We start from the raw sequence: 21,902 nt of genomic DNA on the forward strand, positions 1-21,902 counted from the left end.
CTCTCACGTCTAGTATGTGGGTTAGTGCTATACGGGATCATTTGGACGTCTCTAACCTAAACCATTACCCTAACGTTAACCCTTACCCTAACCATAAACCTGACCAAACCATAACCCTAACCTTAACCGTTTTCAATTACAACTTCAATGGGTGATGTCAGTTGGGACATCCCAAGGATTCCGTTTAGACTTTTCCCAGTGTGTGTCAACAGTCAGGACATAATACAGATTGATAGATTATTCTGGTCCTCAAGGGGCCAGATTGGTGTCACACGTTTTCCCATATCCCTAGCTAACACACCTGATTAAACTAATTGCATTCTAAACTGAAGACCATGGTTAGTTGATTATTGGAGTTAGCTATAGCGGCGGCTAAAGTGTGACACAGATCAGGCCCCCAGAGGACTGGAGTTACCTAACTGATACTGGACAGCAGTCTCTATTACTGAGCTGGAGAAGCCTTCTCTGAACCAAAGATTTAACAGAGTTGAACAAAAGCTTTGGCAAACTGGTGTAAGAACTGTGAACAGAGGCTGCCCTTGGCAATGACAAGTGTTTTGCAGTGCGTACAGAAAAACTGAGTGCGAGGGAGGAGTGCTTTTAACACGGTTAATGTTTATGTATTCGGTCTTAAGTGTCAATGTACAAGTGATTCCATGGTGAATTCAAGCAATTGAGTGGAAGTGGTATGACAGGAAAAGAAAGGAAAGGAAAGGATAGGAAAGGGACTCATCTAGAGCAGCAGGGTTTCTAAGAGTGCAGATAAGAGCCTGGTATAACAAAATAACTCCTCACCATTAACTATTATTCATATATTAATAATATTTAATTCACATCATGTACAGTCAATGAAAGCAATGATCAAGAAACAGTATTTTAAAAAGCATGTTGATCTTTATCGGATAGAATCTCTCAAATCTATGTTTGACAAAGATGTATATGGACATGATAACCATGGATATGACACACATTTGTCTCCACTTCCTGTATGATAGAAACTGTTCTTCACTAATTATCACATTGAGACAGGCGTCGGTCAGACTGCAATCACCACTCTGCCGCCTCAACATAATTAAATCAACCAGGAAATATTAACTTTGAGATGGCGGCTACAGAACAACAGCGAAGCAAAGAAGACACATGTCCTTTCGGCTTAAAATAAAACCTAAATCCTCTCTCTTTGTCTCTCCGACAATAGGCAAGCCTCTCTCATTCTCCAAGGCTCAGAGAAAGGAAGAGCAGGAGAGCAGTCCCAGACTTGATACAAAAGCTTGCTTAATGAACACTGCCAAAGGATTTGGCTGAGAGTCGGTTTTCCTTCCTCCTCCCATTTAGCCACCCTCTTTAGTGCACTGCTACCATCCACCCTCTGTAGTGCCCTGCTACAGTACCATCCACCCTCTGTAGTGCACTATTACCAGCCCAGTAGTAGGCAGCAGCAGCATCACACTCACACCCTATAATCAACCCACTGGGCAAAAATTGGTTGAATCAACATTGTTTCCACATTAATTCAACTACAGAATCAATGTGATGATGTTAAATCAACGTGGAAAACTGATTGGATTTGCAAAAAGTCATCAATGTAAGGGAATTTCGTATTTTTTTTCACCCACATTTTTACCTAAATCAAATTACCTGACATTTTTTGTTTATTTCATTTCATGTTAGTTGACAACTCAAGCCAAATGTAAATCAAAACTAGACATTGAAATGACGTCTGTGCCCAGTGGGAAGGACCTGATTCATTCAAATCAGACCAGTCATTCATTCACTTCTCTCTGCTCTCGTTGACTAGCCTCCTGAAGACACCAATCTAAATGTGTAGCTATTCTAATTATGCAGAAAAGTATCTCACTGATGTAATTAGTCTAACCAGAGGGATAGTGAAGGTATTACCATACTGTTTACAACATCTATCCTTTTTAGATCTGAGTGGAAAAAACAACAAGGCGGAGAAAAGGGAAGGAGTCAGAGGATTTGAATACATCCTTCGCCTTCTACAGCGACCCACGGTTCTGGAGTACACAGATTGTTTATGGGAGTTGGGGTGAAGGAATCCAGCATGATTTGTGTGATGAAAGAGGGAGTGGTTTAAACCAATCAAACCAACCAATCAGAAAGCAGAAAAAAATAAATGACCAAACTAAGGCTGTGGAGGTCATGGAAATTTGTCAGACGGTTATTGTTAAGCAAATAACTGCCGGTCTCACAGTAATTGACAGTTAATTACCATAAACACGCAATTCCTGGCTTACAACGCATAGCCTACAAGCCAGTGATGCAGACCTTCGGAACATCAACATTTTAAAAAGTCTAATAAGTCCATTTAATATCGCCTACACATCACAATAAATCCATTATTTAATTTAGACAGGTCTAAAGAAACATGATATGAAGAAAATGTTGTCTGTTTCAGAAGAACAAAATAGCATACTCTGAGTTGTCCTTATATTAGGCCCTGATATGCTGTGCCATATGGCTGTGGGCTACATTAGTTCATTTAGCAGACAAGATTTGCTTAGAAATGCATGGCATAATTGTTTATTATTTTATAGTATGAAGAATACAATTGAACATAGCTGTATAAAATAGAAAGGATATTTTCTCCAAACGATTACCAAGGAAGTGCACTCATGCAGCTATTCTGTGTTCAGCGGTTAACAAAGAAATAGGTCCTCCTATATGCTTCATTTAGAGCTATTTATGCAACTTTAGTTGTGATACAAACGTTGGGTTATATGTTTTGATTTTAATACATTCTAAGGCAGCATGATGATCTAATGATTTGAATGAAGTTAAAAGGCATGAGCTCTGATTTGTTTCTTGTGCAGGCTGCACACACTTTGACAAGCACTTGATAATATTCTCACCAGTCCTCGAATTTCCAGGCAGCATCCCCCTTGTGTGGGCAAAGTGGCCGTTGTGCCCTTGGACTGAATAATTATATAATTATAATTCCCTTCTCCCGGCTGCTATGCTCCCGAAGCACATCTCACACACATGGCTCGCTCAGATATCTCAATTCTTATTAGCCAATGCCTGTCACGTGATCGGGTCCTTCTCACTAGGCATCTCAGCTAAGAATTAGGCTACAAGTGAAGACAGACACATCAGGAACGCAACTGCACGCGTCCCACTTATTGAATTCCGAGGAGCATATTGAAGATGTTAGAAGAACTGTCCACATTTAGCCTGCTTTTTGTCAGCCATGAGTAGACTTAACCAACAGCAAAAGCACTAGCCTATGTCAATCTACTATCCCCCATAGTACAAAGTTGACCTTTTTCAATTCTGAGTGAGAAATAAATATTCAAACATACTCTGTGACAGTTGTGGGATGCGATAGATCCCAAACTAATACATTTACTTGCATCAAAAAAACTTTTAAAAGCAATGAGGCTGATGCAACAGATCAGAACGTTTAGCTTAAAATGTTGATGAACTATTAGGCTACTTCTTCACACTATAAGCGTAGCAATGTGCACATGGCAGTAGGCTATAAGCGCGAATGTTCCAAAATACAATCAAATAGCGAGAAAACACTGTTCTCAAAAGTGACCACAAATGCGATTATGTATGTAATGCTGTTATTATAAAGGTGCATTTTTATGGTAAAAATGATCTTCCCCAAACTTGAAACTCACGCGCCGCCTACAGTTGAAGTCGGAAGTTTACATCCACTTAGGTTGGAGTCATTAAAACTCGTTTTTCAACCACTCCACAAATATATTGTTAACAAACTATAGTTTTGGCAAGTGGTTTAGGACATCTACTTTGTGCATGACACAAGTCATTTTTCCAACAATTGTTATAGACAGATTATTTAACTTATAATTCACAGTATCACAATTCCAGTGGAATTCAAGAAGTTTACATACACTAAGTTGACTGTGCCTTTAAACAGCTTGGAAAATTCCAGAAAATTATGTAATGGATTTAGAAGCTTCTGATAGGCTAATTGACATCATTTGAATCAATTGGAGGTGTACCTGGGGATGTATTTCAAGGCCTACCTTCAAACTCGGTGTGTCTTTGCTTGACATCATGAGAAATTCAAAAGAAATAAGCCAAGACCTCAAAAAAAACTGTAGACCTCCACAAGTCTGGTTCATCCTTGGGAGCAATTTCCAAACGCCTGAAGGTACCACGTTCATCTGTACAAACAATAGTACGCAAGTATAAACACCATGGGACCATGCAGCCGTCATACCGCTCAGGAAGGAGACGTGTTCTGTCTCCTAGAGATGAACGTACGTTGGTGCGAAGTGCAAATCAATCCCAGAACAACAGCAAAGGACCTTGTGAAGATGCTGGAGGAAACAGGTACAAAAGTATCTATATCCACAGTAAAACGAGTCCTATATCGACATAACCTGAAAGGCCGCTCAGCAAGGAAGAACTCACTGCTCCAAAACCACCATAAAAAAAGCCAGACTAAGATTGTACTTTTTGGAGAAATGTCCTCTGGTCTGATGAAACAAAAATAGATTTGTTTGGCCAAAATGACCATTGTTAGGTTTGGAGGAAAAAGGGGGATGCTTGCAAGCCGAAGAACACAATCCCAACCGGGGTGGCAGCATCATGTTGTGAGGGTGCTTTGATGCAGGAGGGACTGGTGCACTTCACAAAATATATGGCATCATGAGCAAGGAAAATTATGTGAATCTATTGAAGCAACATCTCAAGACATCAGTCAGGAAGTTAAAGCTTGGTCGCAAATGGATCTTCCAAATGGACAATGACCCCAAGCATTCTTCCAAAGTTGTGGCAAAATGGCTTAAGGACAACAAAGTCAAGGTATTGGAGTGGCCATCACAAAGCCCTGACCTCAAGCCCAGAGAAAATTTGTGGGCAGAACTAAAAAAGCGTGTGCGAGCAAGGAGGCCTACAAACCTGACTCAGTTACACCAGCTCTGTCAGGAGGAATGGGCAAAAATTCACCCAACTTATTGTGGGAAGCTTGTGTAAGGCTACCCGAAACGTTTGACCCAAGTAAAATAATTTAAAGGCAATGCTACCAAATACTAATTGAGTGTATGTAAACTTCTGACCCACTGGGGATGTGATGAAAGAAATAAAAGCTGAAATAAATCATTTTCTTCTATTATTCTGACATGTCACATTCTTAAAATAAAGTGGTGATCCTAACTGACCTAAGACAAGGATTGTTTGCTAGGATTAAATGTCAGGAATTATGAAAAACTGAGATTAAATGTATTTGGCTAAGGTGTATGTAAACTTCCGACTTCAACTGTATGTATGCCAGTTAGGCTCTACGCTGGTTGTAAAGCAAATGAATGTGCTTCATTTTAAGAAGTTATTTGTTATGTTACTGCCTTATTCAAAAGATTATTTTAAAAAATCCCCTCATCAATATACACACACTGAAACTGTCACACCCTGATCTGTTTCACCTGTCTAAGTGCTTGTCTCCACCCCCCTCCAGGTGATGCCCATCTTCCTCATTATTCTCAGTGTATTTATACCTGTATTCTCTGTTTGTCTGTTGCCAGTTTGTTTCGTTTCGTCAAGCCTACCAGCGGTTTTTCCTGTGCTCCTTTCTGTCTCTAGTTCCTGTTTTCTAGCTTTCACGGTTTTTGACCATTCTGCCTGCCCTGACCCTGAGTCTGCCTGTCGTTCTGTACCTTGCCACACCACCCTGGATTACTGACCTCTGCCTGCCCTGAGCCTGCATGCCATTTGGACCTTTTGGACTCTGCTCTGGACTACTGACCTCGGCCTGCCCTTGACATGTCGTTTGCCTGGCCCCCTGTTTTGTATTAAACTTTTGTTACTTCAAAACTGTCTACATCTGGGTCTTCTCCTGAGCCTTGACAGAAACTGAAATGGTCCACCCACACAGTGTGGTGAAGGCATAACAGCATCTTTTCAACCTCGGGAGGCAGGAGAAATTTGGTTAGTCACCTAAAACCCTCACAAACATTTACAGATGCAGAATTGAGAGCATCCTGTTGGGCTATTTCACCGCCTGTTATGGCAACTGCACCGCCCGCAACCGCAGGACTCTCCAGAGGGTGGTGCGGTCTGCCCAACGCATCCCCGGGGGCAAACTACCTTTCCTCCAGGACACCTACAGCACTCGAAGGCCAAAAAGATCATCAAGGACAATAACCACCCGAGCCAATACCTGTTCACCCCGCTATCATCCAGAAGGCGAGGTCAGTACATGTGCATCAAAGCCGGGACTGAGAGACTGAAAAATAGCTTCTCTCTCAAGGCCATCAGACTGTTAAATAGCCGTCACTAGCACGTTAGAGGCTTCTGCCCTAAATACGTAGACTTGAATTCACTGGCCACTTTAATAACAGAACAATAGTTACTTTAATAATGTTAAAATATTTTGCATTACTCATCTCATCTCGTATTCTATTCTACTGTATCTTAGTCTATGCCGCTCTGACATTGCTCGTCCAAATATTTATATATTCTTATATATTCCATTCCTTTACTTTAGATTTCTGTGTATTGTTATGAAATTGTTAGATATTACTTGTTAGATATTACTGCACTGTTTGAGCTAGAAACACAAGCATTTCGTTACACCCGCAATAACATCTGCTAAACATGTGTATGTGACCAATAAAATTGACAAAATACCCCATAATGAGAAAGCAAAAACAGGTTTTTAGAAATGTTTGCAAATGTATTGAATTTAAAAAAATATATATATAACATTTACAAAGTATTCAGACCCTTTACTCAGTACTTTGTTGAAGCACCTTTGCCTTGAGTCTTCTTGGGTAAGATGCTACAAGCTTGGCACATCTTTATTTGGGGAGTTTCTCCCATTCTTCTCTGCAGATCCTCCAAAGCTCTGTCAGGTTGGATGGGGAGCGTCGCTGGACAGCTATTTTCACGTCTCTCCAGAGATGTTCGATCGGGTTCAAATCCGAGCTCTGGCTGGGCCACTCAAGGACATTGAGATTTGTCCCGACGCCACTCCTGCTTTGTCTTGGCTGTGTTCTTAGGGTCGTTATCCTGTTGGAAGATGAACCTACACCCCAGTCTGAGGTCCTGAGAGCTCTGGAGAAAGTTTTCATCAAGGATCTCTCTGTACTTTCATCCGTTAATTTTTCCTTCGACCCTGACTAGTCTCCCAGTCCCTGCCCCTGAAAAACATCCCCACAACATGATGCTGCCACCACCATGCTTCACCGTAGGGATGGTATAGGCCAGGTAATCAGTGGTGCCTGGTTTCCTCCAGACGTGACACTTGGCATTCAGGCCAAAAAGTTCAATATTGACTTCATCAGACCAGATAATCTTGTTTCTCATGGTCTGAGAGCCCTTTAGGTGCCTTTTGGCAAACTCCAAGCGGGCTGTCATGTGCCTTTTACTAGTTCTAGGAAGAGTCTTGGTGGTACCAAACTTCTTTCATTTAAAAATGATGGAGGCCACTGTGTTCTTGGGGACCTCAATGCTGCAGAAATTTGCAGGTACCCTTCCCCAGATCTGTGCCTCGACACAAACCTGTCTTGTAGCTCTACGGACAATTCCTTCACCCTGTTTTAGCGCTGATGTGCACTGTCAACTGTGGGACCTTATATAGACAGGTGTGTGCCTTTTCAAATGATGTCCAATCAATTGAATTTACCACAGGTGGACTCCAATCAAGTTGTAGAAAAATCTCAAGGATGCTCAATGGAAACAGGATGCACCTGAGCTCAATTTTGAGTCTCATAGCAAAGGGTCTGAATACTTGTGTAAATATATATATATTTTTTTTTAAATACATTTCTAAAAACCTGTTTTCGCTTTGTCATTATGGGGTATTGTGCGTAGACTGATGAGGAAATGTTTTCATTTAATCCATTTTCGAAAAATAAGGATGTAAAGTAACAAAATGTGGAAAAAGTGAAGGGGTCTGAATACTTTCCGAATGCAGGCCTATGAATAGGCCTATGGGCTAGGCTTTATGAGGTGTGCAACTATGATCTGAAAAAGTTGCAAAAATAAGACATGCACTATTACTTGCCTTATTGCACACGTTGGGTATCATTCACAAGTTAAAATACATCATTCACAAGTAATAGGCTAATATTGTCAACTGTCAGATCATTCTTAATTTAATGTTGTCTTCACATATCGGAGGGCCTGTTGTCCGGACCTCTGGCAGTCTCTATGGTGGTGCCACAGGGTTCAATTCTCGGGCCGACTCTTTTCTCTGAATACATCAATGTTGTCGCTCTTGCTGCTGGTGATTCTTTGATCCACCTCTACGCAGACGATACCATTCTGTATACTTCTGGCCCTTCTTTGGACACTGTGTTAACTAACCTCCAGACGAGCTTCAACGCCATACAACTCTCCTTCCGTGGCCTCCAACTGCTCTTAAACGCTAGTAAAACTAAATGCATGCTCTTTAACCAATCGCTACCAGCACCTGCCCACCCGTCTAGCATCACTACTCTGGACGGTTCTGACTTAGAATATGTAGACATCTACAAATACCTAGGTGTCTGGTTAGACTGTAAACTCTCCTTCCAGACTCACATTATGCATCACCAATCCAAAATTAAATCTAGAATTGTGTTCTTGTTTCGCAACAAAGCATCCTTCACTCATGCTGCCAAAGATACCCTCATAAAACTGACCATCCTACCAATCCTTGACTTCGGCGATGTCATTTACAAAATAGCCTCCAACACTCTACTCAGCTAATTGGATGCAGTCTATCACAGTGCCATCCGTTTTGTCACCAAAGCCCCATATACTACCCACCACTGCAACCTGTATGTTCTCATTGGCTGGCCCTCGCTTCATATTCGTCGCCAAACCCACTGGCTCCAGGTCGTCTATAAAAGTCTTTGCTAGGTAAAGCCCCGCCTTTTCTCAGCTCACTGGTCACCATAGCAGCACCCACCCGTAGCACGCGCTCCAGCAGGTATATTTCACTGGTCACCCCCAAAGCTAATTCCTCCTTCGGGCCGCCTTTCCTTCCAGTTCTCTGCTGCCAATGACTGGAACGAATTGCAAAAATCACTGAAGCTGGAGACTCATATCTCCCTCTAACTTTATTGACCAGCTGTCAGAGCAGCTCACAGATCACTGTACCTGTACATAGCCCATCTGTAAATAGCCCATCCAACTATCCTCATCCTCATCCTCATACTGTTATTTTTTTGTGCTCTTTTGCACCCCAGTATCTCTACTTGCACATTCATCTTCTGCACATCTATCACTCCAGTGTTTAATTGCTAAATTTAATTATTTCGCCAATATGGCCTATTTATTGCCTTACCTCCCTTATCTTTCCTTATTTGCACACACTGTATATAGACTTTTTTTCTATTGTGTTATTGATTGTATGTTTGTTTATTCCATGTGTAACTCTGTGTTGTTTGTGTCACACTGCTTTTCTTTATCTTGGCCAGGTCGCAGTTGTAAATGAGAACTTGTTCTCAACTAGCCTACCTGGTTAAATAAAGGTGAAATAAAAAAATAACAAATATATACTAAATAATATATGTGTGAAATTAGTTTTGATTAAGAATGAACCATTATGAACCATTATCATGCAGCTCTCTTGGAACATGGGATAAAAAATACTTGTCATCTATGCACTTAAATAGCAAATGGAGGACACTTTTCCCGTTGTTCATTTTCATGCCAACCAGGTACTGTAGGCTATACTCCTGTTGTAAAGCAAAGCAATGTGCTTAATATTAGGAAAGTTGATAAATAAATATAGTAGGCCTGGCCTATAGAAAGCTAATGGGATCCTCCTCTTTTTAATAGAGGCTATCACTCTGTTTTCTCACAATTTCATAGCCTATAGAAATGTTGCGCAACATGAGCTCATGGGCTCTCATGAAGTGTTTGAAAACATTTGCATTGATGTACGAAAAAAGTATGCAAATGTTTGCACTCATTACTGTAAGTCTCTCTGGATAAGAGCATCTGCTAAATGACTAAAATGTACAAATCTAAATGTAATTTCAGAGTGATTAGAGGGACAATAGAGTGCTGGGTACCAGGCAGTTAGCAAATTTGGTTGGCTATTAATGACCATCAGCAGGATAGTCGAGGTGACTAAACGGTCACGTGGAATTTGACTGCAGTCATGACTGGTGACCGCCGGTGTGGCGGTAATACGGTCACCGTAACAGTCCTAGACCAAACCTTTGGAATCATTCCTGAATGGAAAATACAGTTACTTAAATTCATGGTGATGAAACAGTACATTATTTGTGTTTTCTCTGCTAAACTCTGCAGCTTCTAAATTGCCATGGGTGCAGTGCAGTGCTTAGAGAAGGTAAGCAGAGTGACATATGGGTTGTGAGATCACAGCTTTCACTCACTGTAGATAGAAAGGGTATGAATAAAAAACAGAGGCTGTTCTTGGGCAATAAACCACAGTAACGGAAATAGGACACCACAGTGCCTGTTTAATGTGCCATAACAAACCAATTGAAAAGGATGTGACTATTGACTGTGAATAATACCCATCTCTGAACAAATCATCACAGCAGGCTACTGTTAACTTAGGAGTCATGCTGAGGAAAATCTGCTGCTGCTGCCCTGGCTGGGTCAGAAATGGTAGAGGTTGGCATGTTCTCTCATCTTCATGTTTGGCAGTCAGAGTATGAGACTCTGACACCTGTGGCCCCTGCAGATGGATGCTGGTAGACAAGTCAGAGCTGAGCAGACAGCCTATATTACAAAAAGTGCCTATAAATCCAATCAAGTCAAGAAGGTACAAATCCCTTTTAGCTTTGTGGGAACAACCATCCAGGACAAAACTATAGCCATGAGTAGGGTGTCTCTGGTCATGGACAATCAGTTAGACACAACCAACACCATCGAACATTCCATGCAGGTTGCTGTTTCAACGCAGGTAGTTGTAACAACTGGGTAAGCATTTAAAGGCATTGACACACACACACAGACATATGCCCGCAAACACGCACACACACACACACAAAACTATTTTAAAACCCTTTTCAATGACTAAGACAAGGACCAAGCTCAACCACTGGGAGCCACTAGGCCTTTAATAGAGCAGTGGAGGGGATGCTATAGCCTACTACAGTAGCCTAGTATGATGCTCTTTTAAGGGAGGGATTTGTTTACTGACACACATACACACATTTGATCTATGTGTCAGTCATAATGAATGTGGCAATTGGGGCCCATGCATGCAAATCTAAGAAACATATTGTGATTAAAACCTTCAGGCCTACATCCTTACAAATGCAAAAGCTGTCACGCCTGCTCCAGCTCACCGGTCCATCATTATGCACACCTATCACCATTGTTACACGCATCAGCACTTCATGGGACTCACCTGGACTCTATTACCATTGATTCCCTCCCTTATATCTGTCACTTCCTCAGTTTCTTCCCCGTGTCTGCATTAACGTTGTTTTGTTCCCCTTATCCAGACGCTGTCCTTGTTTTGTTTCATGTCCTTAATTTATTAAATATTCACTCACTTGCTTCTCGTCTCCCAGTGTCTCTGTCCTCACAAAAGCACGGTAGCGTGATAAGATGCACACCTCATCTCAACACAGACTTAGTAGGCCTACTTATTACCAAGAACAGCCAGAGTCACTGTGATTTGTAGTCCATTTAATGTTATGACAGGACTAGACGAAGGTGACATAAAGGTGATTTCCAACTAAACTAGAACAAAACAGGACCATGATTTGGGGAATTTTCACGAAATGTAATACATAGAAGGGTCCTTAGGAGGAAGGATCGTTGACATATATTTGGCATTTGTATCTTAAAGCATAATTGAGAAATAATTCCTAAGAGTTGGAACATTTGTGGTTGATGGTTGTCATATGAAGATTTCCCGCCTACTCGGAAATAGGAGTCACATTTTGATTTCAATAACAAGTTTCTTACATTAATATATGAATATAAAAAAAATCAAAACATGAATATTGCAAATGTACAATTTTTGATTTGGCTAATCCAACAATAAAATCTCCAACAGAGTGATAACATCACCAATAGTGATAACATCCCCAATAGAATGATAAAATCACCAACATCACCAATAGTGATAACATCACCAATAGAATGATAAAATCACCAACATCACCAATAGTGATAACATCACCAATAGAATGATAAAATCACCAACATCACCAATAGTGATAACATCACCAATAGAATGATACAATCACCAACATCACCAATAGTGATAACATCACCAATAGAATGATAAAATCACCAACATCACCAATAGTGATAACATCACCAATAGAATGATAAAATCACCAACATCACCAATAGAATGATAAAATCACCAACATCATCAATAGTGATAACATCCCCAATAGAATGATAAAATCACCAACATCACCAATAGAATGATAAAATCACCAACATCACCAATAGTGATAGCATCACCAATAGAATGATAAAATCACCAACATCACCAATAGTGACAACATCCCCAATAGAATGATAAAATCACCAACATCACCAATAGAATGATAAAATCACCAACATCACCAATAGTGATAAAATCACCAATAGAATGATACAATCACCAACATCACCAATAGTGATAACATCCCCAATAGAATGATAAAATCACCAACATCGCCAATAGTGATAACATCCCCAATAGAATGATAAAATCACCAACATCACCAATAGTGATAACATCACCAATAGAATTATAAAATCACCAATAGAGTGATATTCATTCCAATAGTCCAATAATATCTACTGCCTAAAGTAGCAAGATCATTGCCTAGATACATGCATTTCAAATGATACTCATTATTGGACAGATTAGTAGAGGGAGTTATGATTATAATGTGTATGGCCCATAGGACATTGCTTAGATAAGCCTTGCGTTTCAGAATACCATTTGACAGAGCTTAAATTCTCAAATAGCTGTCTTTAGAGATCCAAATTGCATTGAGACATGCACGCAAAAAAATCTAATGTAAACGCCCTACACCACCCTGGGCCAATCGGCTACATTCAGAGAGAAAGGGGTCCATGGACCACACTTTGAGAACCCCTGGTCTAGCCTATTAGGCTATATAATGATGGATATGCTGGGTTAGGCTACACATTATCATCATGCCAGGAATGTCTGTCTTTCTACAACACAATGTTAAAATCGAAATAATCAAAGGACTGATAATTCGATGTATTTTTTTATTAAATGTTTGTTATTCATTGCTTATGAACGTCATTCTGCAAAGCATCCCGACACTGATACGAGCTGGTACCCACAACATCTGAAGATGGGGTCGTTTGCACATCATTATCGAAAGAGTGGCGACACTGACATGAATGTCTTACGATAGCCGAACTACTACTAGGCTACACACACATGTAGCAGCAATAGCTTCTCCCGTGCAAACACCAATGCGGAAACGGAGGAGCTCGAGCATCCTTTATGACAACCTCGAAATAAACTACAATTCAGTGGAGGGTCATGTCCTCTAACGCTATAATTGCATAGTTTTACTTTTTACCAATGACATTACACTTGACGGAGGGGAAATGCTACCAATTTCGCATTATATGATATGAATGACACGTCCCAACTGCGAACCCATGATAGGCAAAAACCAAGTCAATTGTAAAAGCTTGTCAAATCCAACTGCCTAAGCCTAACTGCATCGTTTCACTACACAACGAGCAGATATAAAGCATCGTATGCAATGTCAAGTGTATAAGGATATGAAATCTATCATTTTTCTTGATACTTGATATCAACTGCACCGTTGCTTATGACAGGACTTACCTATTCATCCCCGGTCCGCCACCCATTCCTCCCCCGGCAACAGCACCATTGGCGGGCTTGATGTGCTGTCCAGAGCCCGGTGCTGAAAACGAACCGGGAGCTCCAACCATAGAGATGGAGCCCGGTTCTCCGGGTTGTCCGCTTCCCTCGATGCTTCCTTCGTTTCCCATCGTCTCTGGTTAGGAGACCAAGGAGACTAATTGTATTATTCGACAGTTTTTATAATAATATTAACATAGAAAGCTCAGAGGAGCGAACTCAGCGATGCTGCTCATCCACGGCCATCATCACCTACGATCCAGAGACCTACGTGGGGCACGCGCACAGATGCGAGAAAGAGCAAGGGCACGAGCGCCGGTGCTGACGCTGAGATTGGCGTGCGCGTCGATATATCAGACTATTCTCATGTTTCTTGGAGGAGAGGGAGCGCCCAGAGATCTTGGGATGATGATGATCTGTTTGTTATCTGTTGTAGGCTGCTGATGTAGGCATCATGTGAACGACACATCCACCACCAAACACCCAAATCAAAATATATTTTTTAGAAACGCACCCACATAAATGAGTTAATCAAATAACCATAACCATAGCACATGCGGCCTAGGCGTGCATACTGCCATAAAGGGGGCCACCAACAACACCAATGAAGTAAATGCATCCAGTACTATGATATTTTCACATGAAAATAGCACTTGATATGTATGATACTTCTGTAGCCTAGGCCTAGAGCAACATAATATATGTTTAAATAATTTGAAGAATATAGGCCTACATTTATTTACAAAATATTATATAACAACAAAAACGAAAAATAGGGTATAGACTAATACGTTCTTAGTTTTCAATCATGGTAAAATAAAACAAGCTTAGGCATCTAGTATGGACAGTGCTGGATTAGGCCCTATCAACTGGGCAGTAAGGGCACATGCCTTGGCGCCCAGACCTCCAGGGGGACCCCACTGATTTTGTTATAAAGTTTGAGTTACTCAGATAGCATAAGAACACGGCATAAGCCATGGCAAAACGTATAGAATTGCAGCAAATTTGTTTTAAAACGGCAACATTTTCCTCCGCCACTAAGAGGGGGGCCTCTAAAATGTTCTTGCCCAGGGCCCCAGATTTGGTTAGTCCGGCCCTGAGTGTGGAAGGAAGGCTTCATTTCCTCTACACATCTTCAATAGATACAGTACCTCTGATTTGAGTAAAGAGGGGTCTTTCCTTTATTGAATTGGTCTACAAAGCCAGGCACCTTTCCAACACAAAAAACATATAGACCTACACTCTTAGAAATATGGCTACAGTTAGGTTACAGTATTGTTCCCGAGGGTTCAAAATTATCAAAATATACATAATGCACCTTCAGAGGTACACATATATCAAATTTTATTTGTCACATGCGCCGAATACAACAGGTGTAGACCTTATAGTGAAATACTTACTTACAAGCCCTTAACCAACAATACATTTTTAAGAAAAATAAGTGTTAAGTAACAAATTAAATAAACAATTAACAAATAATTAAAGAGTAGCAGTAAAATAACAGTAGCGAGGCTGTATAGAGGGGGTACCAGTACTGAGTCAATGTGCGGGGGCACAGGATAGTCGAGGTGATTTAGGTAATATTACATGTAGGTAGAGTTAAATTGACTATGCATAGATAAGATAATAAACAGAGAGTAGCAGCAGCGTAAAAGAGGGGGTGGATAGCCATAGTCTGGATTAGCTGTTCAGGAGTCTTATGGCTTCGGGGTAGAAGCTGTTAAGAAGCCTTTTGACATACACTTGGCGCTCCATTACTTCTTGCCATGTGGTAGCAGAGAGAACAGTCTATGACTAGGGTGGCTGGAGTCTTTGACAATTTTTAGGGCCTTCCTCTGGCACCGCCTGGATGGCAGGTACTGGGCCGTACGCACTACCCTCTGTAGTGCTTTGCGGTCGGAGGCCGAGTAGTTGCCATACCAGGCAGTGATGCAACCAGTCAGGATGCTCTCGATGCTGTAGCTGTATAACTTTTTGAGGATCTGAGGACCCATGCCTAATATTTTCAGTCCCCTGAGGGGGAATAGGCTTTGTCGTGCCCTCTTCACGACTGTCTATAAGCTTACATGGTACTGTTCGGTACCATTTAGGGCACATGTGCGGATACAATAAAATAATTTGCACCCAATATTCTGAATATATAAAGATACAATCCATGGTGATCTGTCATTCAGGGCAGGTGGGGCTCTGTTTTGAGCCCCATATTTTTAGCTAAAATATGGGGGAGGGGGTTTGACTGTTTTGCATGTTATTTTAGCATTAATACGTGTCACATATCAATTTGCAAACAATGTAAAATAAAAATAATTTTACTTAATAAAGCCGCATACAACATTTTTTTGAGTAAGGCAGCTCCATAATCCAGGTGTTTCAGCCTAGCTCAGTGCTTTTTGTGATGGTGGGGCAGCCAGGGAAATTAGGGAGCGTAGGGGTTGGTAATGTTCTCTAGTTGCGCCATGACTGGCTCAGTGTTCTGTCACTCATGGGGACACTACGTCACCGCCAAATCTAAGGGTAGAGCTAAAAAAAATTCAAGCCCCTTGGGTGCTGCCATAGAGTTACATTAGAAGTGTCCATCCAAGAAAGCTCAAGGTCATTGGCCACAGATAAAATTACGTCAAATCACGTTATATCTACAGTAGCTTTGATTGGACGGATCATGTCAACATCATACTTTCAAAATCTTAGCTAGCAGTTATCAACATGAATCAAGTCAACAATCTACTGGCAAATCCTTTTTAATCCTTGTCATATGAAGAGAAATAATAAAGATAAATTATAGATAAAACGTATCGGTGCTCATCGGCCATTGGACATAAATATTACACAACAAGTTGGAAATCGCAAATTCAACAATGAGTGGTTTGGAAGGAATCAGTGGCTAACTGCAAGCATTGCAAAGCAATCACTAGCCTGCAATTCAGTGGATTAGGTCTGTGGTCCCAAATCTGGGTTTAAGGGTCTCTTTTCCAAGTTTAAAATGATAAACATTCAACATTGTTCGTGCTGTCAATCCAGCATGATTTCTGCTGCGCTCACAACAACTGTTAATTCGGAACTAGGAAATCTGATTTCAGTGAGTTCAAGACAACTGAGAACTCGGGAAAAAACAAGCTCCGACTGGGAAAAGACGTTTTGAATGGTCATCCAACTCAGAATTTTAAGTTGGGAACTCGGCCTCTTTCTAAAGCTACGACCTGAAGATCACTGATTCGACCATCATGATACGACCTTATTTTTTTTAGAGTTCCCAGTTGTCTTGATAGCACCATAAATCCAGAGAATGGCAGGAAGTTTGATGACAAAATTTTCCCACGAAGGACCGCCACGCCACCTTCCTGTTCAAGTGAGCACAGTACAACAAGGTGAGACCAAAAATGTCTTGTATGCTGCTGCACAAATGATGTAATATGCCAGGTAGATATCTAATCTAATCTCTCTAATCTGCTTGCCATTCCCTTATGCCATAGTTTGCACATCTCAGTTGTCAGTAGAAACCAAATTTGTTTAAGCAAGTCAGCCATATCAGCTATGTTTTTTTAAAAGACAGTAAATAAGTCTGAATGAACTATTTCGCTGCCAGACAAGGCACCACTGATAGCCAGGTGTAGCAGTGGTAAGGTGTTGGGACTGCTGTTGGGACTCAGCTGTTGGGGCAGCTTTATGTAGGCCCTAACAGTTTGTGGGCACCATTTGTCACCGTTATAGTGCAATTAATGTATTGTTTAGTGTTGTGTTGTGTTGTGGCTTTGCTGACCCCAACTATATTTACATGCTAAAATCGTCACTGGGTACAATCATCACACATTCTCAAAAACCACACCCAAAAACCACACTGTTTTTCACTGTCTTTTTACTGTTGTTTTTATTTCTTTACTTACCTATTGTTTACCTAATACCTTTTTTGCACTATTGGTTAGAGCTGTAAGTAAGCATTTAAGTAAGCAGTATGGCTGGTGGCATTGTCATGCTGGAGGGTCATGTCAGGATGAACCTGCGGGAAGGCTACCACATGAGGGAGGAGGATGTCTTCCCTGTAAAGCACAGCGTTGAGATTGCCTGCAATGACAACAAGCTCAGTCCGATGATGCTGTGACACACCACCCCAGACCATGACGGACCCTTCACCTCCAAATCGATCCCGCTCCAGAGTACAGGCCTCGGTGTAACGCTCATTCCTTCAACGATAAACGCGAATCCGACCATCACCCCTGGTGAGACAAAACCGCGACTCGTCAGTGAAGAGCACTTTTTGCCAGTCCTGTCTAGGCGACGTTTTTGCCGGTGATGTCTGGTGAGGACCTGCCTTACAACAGGCCTACAAGCCCTCAGTCCAGCCTCTCTCAGCCTATTGCAGACAGTCTGAGCACTGATGGAGGGATTGTGCGTTCCTGGTGTAACTCGGCAGTTGTTGTTGCCGTCCTGTACCTGTCCCGCAGCTGTGATGTTCGGATGTACCCGATCCTGCGCAGGTGTTGTTACACGTGGTCTGCCACTGCGAGGACGATCAGCTGTCCATTCTGTCTCCCTGTAGCGCTGTCTTAGGCGTCTCACAGTACGGACATTGCAATTTATTGCGCTGGCCACATCTGCAGTCCTCATGCAGCAGGCCTAAGGCACGTTCACGCAGATGAGCAGGGACCCTGGGCATCTTTCTTTTGGTGTTTTTCAGAGTCAGTAGAAAGGCCTCTTTAGTGCCCTAAGTTTTCATAACCGTGACCTTAATTGCCTACCGTCTGTAAGCTGTTAGTGTCTTAACAACCTTTCCACAGGTGTATGTTTAGTAATTGTTTATGGTTCATTGAACAAGCATGGGAAACAGTGTTAAAACCCTTTACACTGAAGATCTGTGAAGTTATTTGTAAAAATCCCAAAATCTTTCTAAGACACGGTCCTGAAAAAGGGACGTTTCTTTTTTTGTTGAGTTTATGTACCTACAACTAAAGGTACAAAGGACATACCTTACAGGGTATCATGACAGAGTTTGTACCCCTTTAAGAACAAATCTAAACCTGTATTTCTGTGAGTGTATCAATACTTATGGTAACTGCAATGTCCTCTTTGAGCAGGAAATGAACACAGTAGCTCTCTCAAGCTACTGCAGGACTAGCTTTGTTCCAGGTCGTTTGTGCGCATTCCTTCACTACTTCAGGTCCAGGGCTAGAGCAATATTTCTGTTGTGTCGCTAAGACCTTAAGAACCCCAACAATACAGATTAATAAATCATGTCAGGTTACGCCCCACTTCAAGGTTGATCAAATCTCTTTTATGCTAAATAAACAATAACTTTGTTCCTAAACTTCCATCCACCATCAGAGCTGCTATTCTGATCCAAAGCCATCAAATAATCTGCCAATGGCCAGCAAAGCATCTTGGATGGACAGCCTCAGGCATTATCAGTCACACTGATGATATGGAGGTTGTGGCGCATACTTAAGGAGATAAAAATTAGGCATGTGCCAACACACCACTCCACCTCAGGCGGCACGAATGGGGAAAAACCATTGGCTTGGCTGGGATGATTGATTGGCAGTAAGCCTGCGTTGATCAGCACTTTGGCTGCCCACCTGTTCCCTGGACCACAGAGAAGAGCAGAGGCTGGGCAGTGCCAGTCTGCCAGTAGTTTATCTGATCCCCCTCTCATCACAGTCAGACTAGACTACAGCTATAGACAGCAATGAACAGATCCCTACTGTAATGCCATAAATGAGCTAAACTAAAGATTTTCTCTCTGTTTTCATTTGTACTGCAGTAGGCCTATCACTGGAATCTAAAACAGAACTTCATACCTGAAACTCCAAATGACTCAATCACCTTCACTACCGTATAATGAAGAACTTGTGTTGATCAATACACTGCCCCATAGGCCCGTCAACCACAGAGCAACCGGTCTATATCTGTCATATCAGTTTCAACATGATTAGGAAAGCCTGGGCATTGCCAGAAGAGGAGAGTAAATGCGATGCCAGAGGAACACTTAGCACAGAGCCATATATAAAAATACGGTAACTGTATATAGTTAAATATGGCTCTGAGATCAAGCCCTGCCTATATGAATTATATCCATATAGGCTATAGCATATAGCCTAGCCTAATCCACCTGGAATTGACAGGACACACACCCCTACCTATCCCTTTCATGAATGGGTTAATTCACTACCTGCCCTACATTGAGGTCTCTCCATCCCTCTCCACCACTCCCTCCCTCCTACTACCTTTCCCTCTCTTCCCCTGTCCTCCCCATCTCACTCTCCACCTCTCCTCTCTCCCACAATAGAGTGGATATTTGACAGTCTCTCCCTGCTGTCTGAACAGAACATGTTGCTGGCTTGCCAATGCTGTATAAAGAAACCCATGGGAAATCTGAGAGACAGATGGCTGAGAGAGAGAGAGAGAAAGAGAGAGATCCTGAGCAAAGCAGTCAGTCACCACCACTGCAAGACATCCACATTTTCCTTGCTGGGTAATTGAAGACCCGTTTCTGACAAAAAAATATATCTACTCATAACATTGCAGAGGCTTGGTGGGAGCTGTGTTGAAAGATATTTTGACATTTGATTATGTTTGTGGCGTGTTGGAATGTTGGAGTGTTTTCAGACTTCAGGACACGTAGAGCTGCAACAAGGGTAGTCTGAGGATAGGTTTGGGAGGGAGGAGAGTTTGTGAATATCTCTTAAGTGAGTTTAAAACTCCACATCACCAGGTCCTCATTTCTCAAATTAGTCCAAATTTGGTTTATAATTGCATAATAAAACAAGCTTATTAACCCCTCACGGTGATAACGTGGTATCATGCCAACAATGTATAAAGCAGCCGTGTGGTAATTAATATGGCATGTTAGCCCTGTAAGCACTCTATAGGACAACTTACAGGCTGTGATGGTATGGCTTGTAACACGCATGATGACGTGAGACCCTGATTTGATTTAAAACAGCATATGGCACCACTGAGAAATAAGCAGTGAGGCAGTCATCTGATTCTACAGTACAGAAGAAAAGCAGATGGAATTATCAAGGGTAAAATGCTCTGTTTGGTTCCTACAGGTCTATTTATTCCAGCTGTGCTCCAAAACAGATTTGTTATAATGACTTAAACTTAAAAGCATGGTGGCCTATAGCTACATGAGAGCTGTTTGGTGGTAACCATGGAACCTAAATGCTTGTCAGACTGCACTAGGAAAATTACCATTGTGAGTTACCCCATCTAGTGGAGGAATACCATCATTGCACTAACAGCTGCAAACAGCATCATCATCATCAGTAATGTGATAAATTGGTGTAGAAGAACAAGGGCGGTCCACCCTCCTCCTGGAGAGCCACCCTTCTCCTGGAGAGCCACCCTTCTCCTGGAGAGCCACCCTCCTCCTGTAGAGCCACCCTTCTCCTGGAGAACCACCCTTCTCCTGTAGAGCCACCCTTCTCCTGGAGAACCACCCTTCTCCTGTAGAGCCACCCTTCTCCTGGAGAACCACCCTCTTACAGGATTTTGTTCCAGTCCTAATTTAACACACTTGATCCTGCAATTAGTTGTGTTCGTGTAAGTCTGGAGAAAAACCCTGCACAAACAGTTGACAAGTTTTATCATCCTTCTATACAAGTACTACAGTAATCAATGTCAGAAACATTATTAAGGGTGTGTATGGTTTGGTTGCATTCTTAAACACAAACTTAAACATCTGATTCAATAAGTAAGGAAAGGTTACATGGCCCCAGGTAACCCCTGTTTAGGCCTACCAAAATAATAAAATAATCCTGGAATGGCAGTTGGGTATGATGCTTCTCTCTCAGCGCTAGGTGTATCGAGACCACTGTCAGAATGGGCCCTGCTTTGCTCTGTCTCACAGTAGAGGATTTAAAAACAAACATGAAAAAGCACAGAAAACTGACAGAGCCTTGAAATGGAAGAAGGACTGCATCTCTCCCAGGAGGAGCTAGACTGGGCTGAAATAGGGTAATTTTAGGCACTGGTGGTGTAAAGCTGCTGAATTTACATTGCAGAGCACAGCCCAGACTGCCTGCCTGACTGAGTGCCAGCCAAGGCTCGTTGTGATTTTGATGCAGGGGATCAGAGGAACAGTGAGGGAAGCAACAACGACGGCTCCTCAGGAAATTGGAAC

At 41.8% G+C, this 21,902-nt stretch overlaps 1 protein-coding gene across 3 annotated transcripts in view; it reads right to left on the minus strand.

Annotated features, from left to right (window-relative positions):
* LOC139542701 (protein bassoon-like) overlaps positions 1-14,032 on the minus strand; it is a 188,397-nt gene extending 174,365 nt beyond the window's left edge. For all 3 annotated transcript variants that reach the window (XR_011668537.1, XR_011668536.1, XM_071348466.1), the window contains exon 1: positions 13,748-14,032. Coding sequence is in view for 1 of the 3 variants with exons in the window: in XM_071348466.1 (XP_071204567.1) it covers positions 13,748-13,917 (170 nt within the window). In the remaining 2 variants the exon portion in view is untranslated. The remainder of the gene's footprint in view (positions 1-13,747) is intronic.
* Positions 14,033-21,902: the final 7,870 nt, after the last annotated feature.

The sequence above is a fragment of the Salvelinus alpinus genome, chromosome 17 (assembly GCF_045679555.1).
Source record: "Salvelinus alpinus chromosome 17, SLU_Salpinus.1, whole genome shotgun sequence".
Classification (NCBI taxonomy): domain Eukaryota; kingdom Metazoa; phylum Chordata; class Actinopteri; order Salmoniformes; family Salmonidae; genus Salvelinus; species Salvelinus alpinus.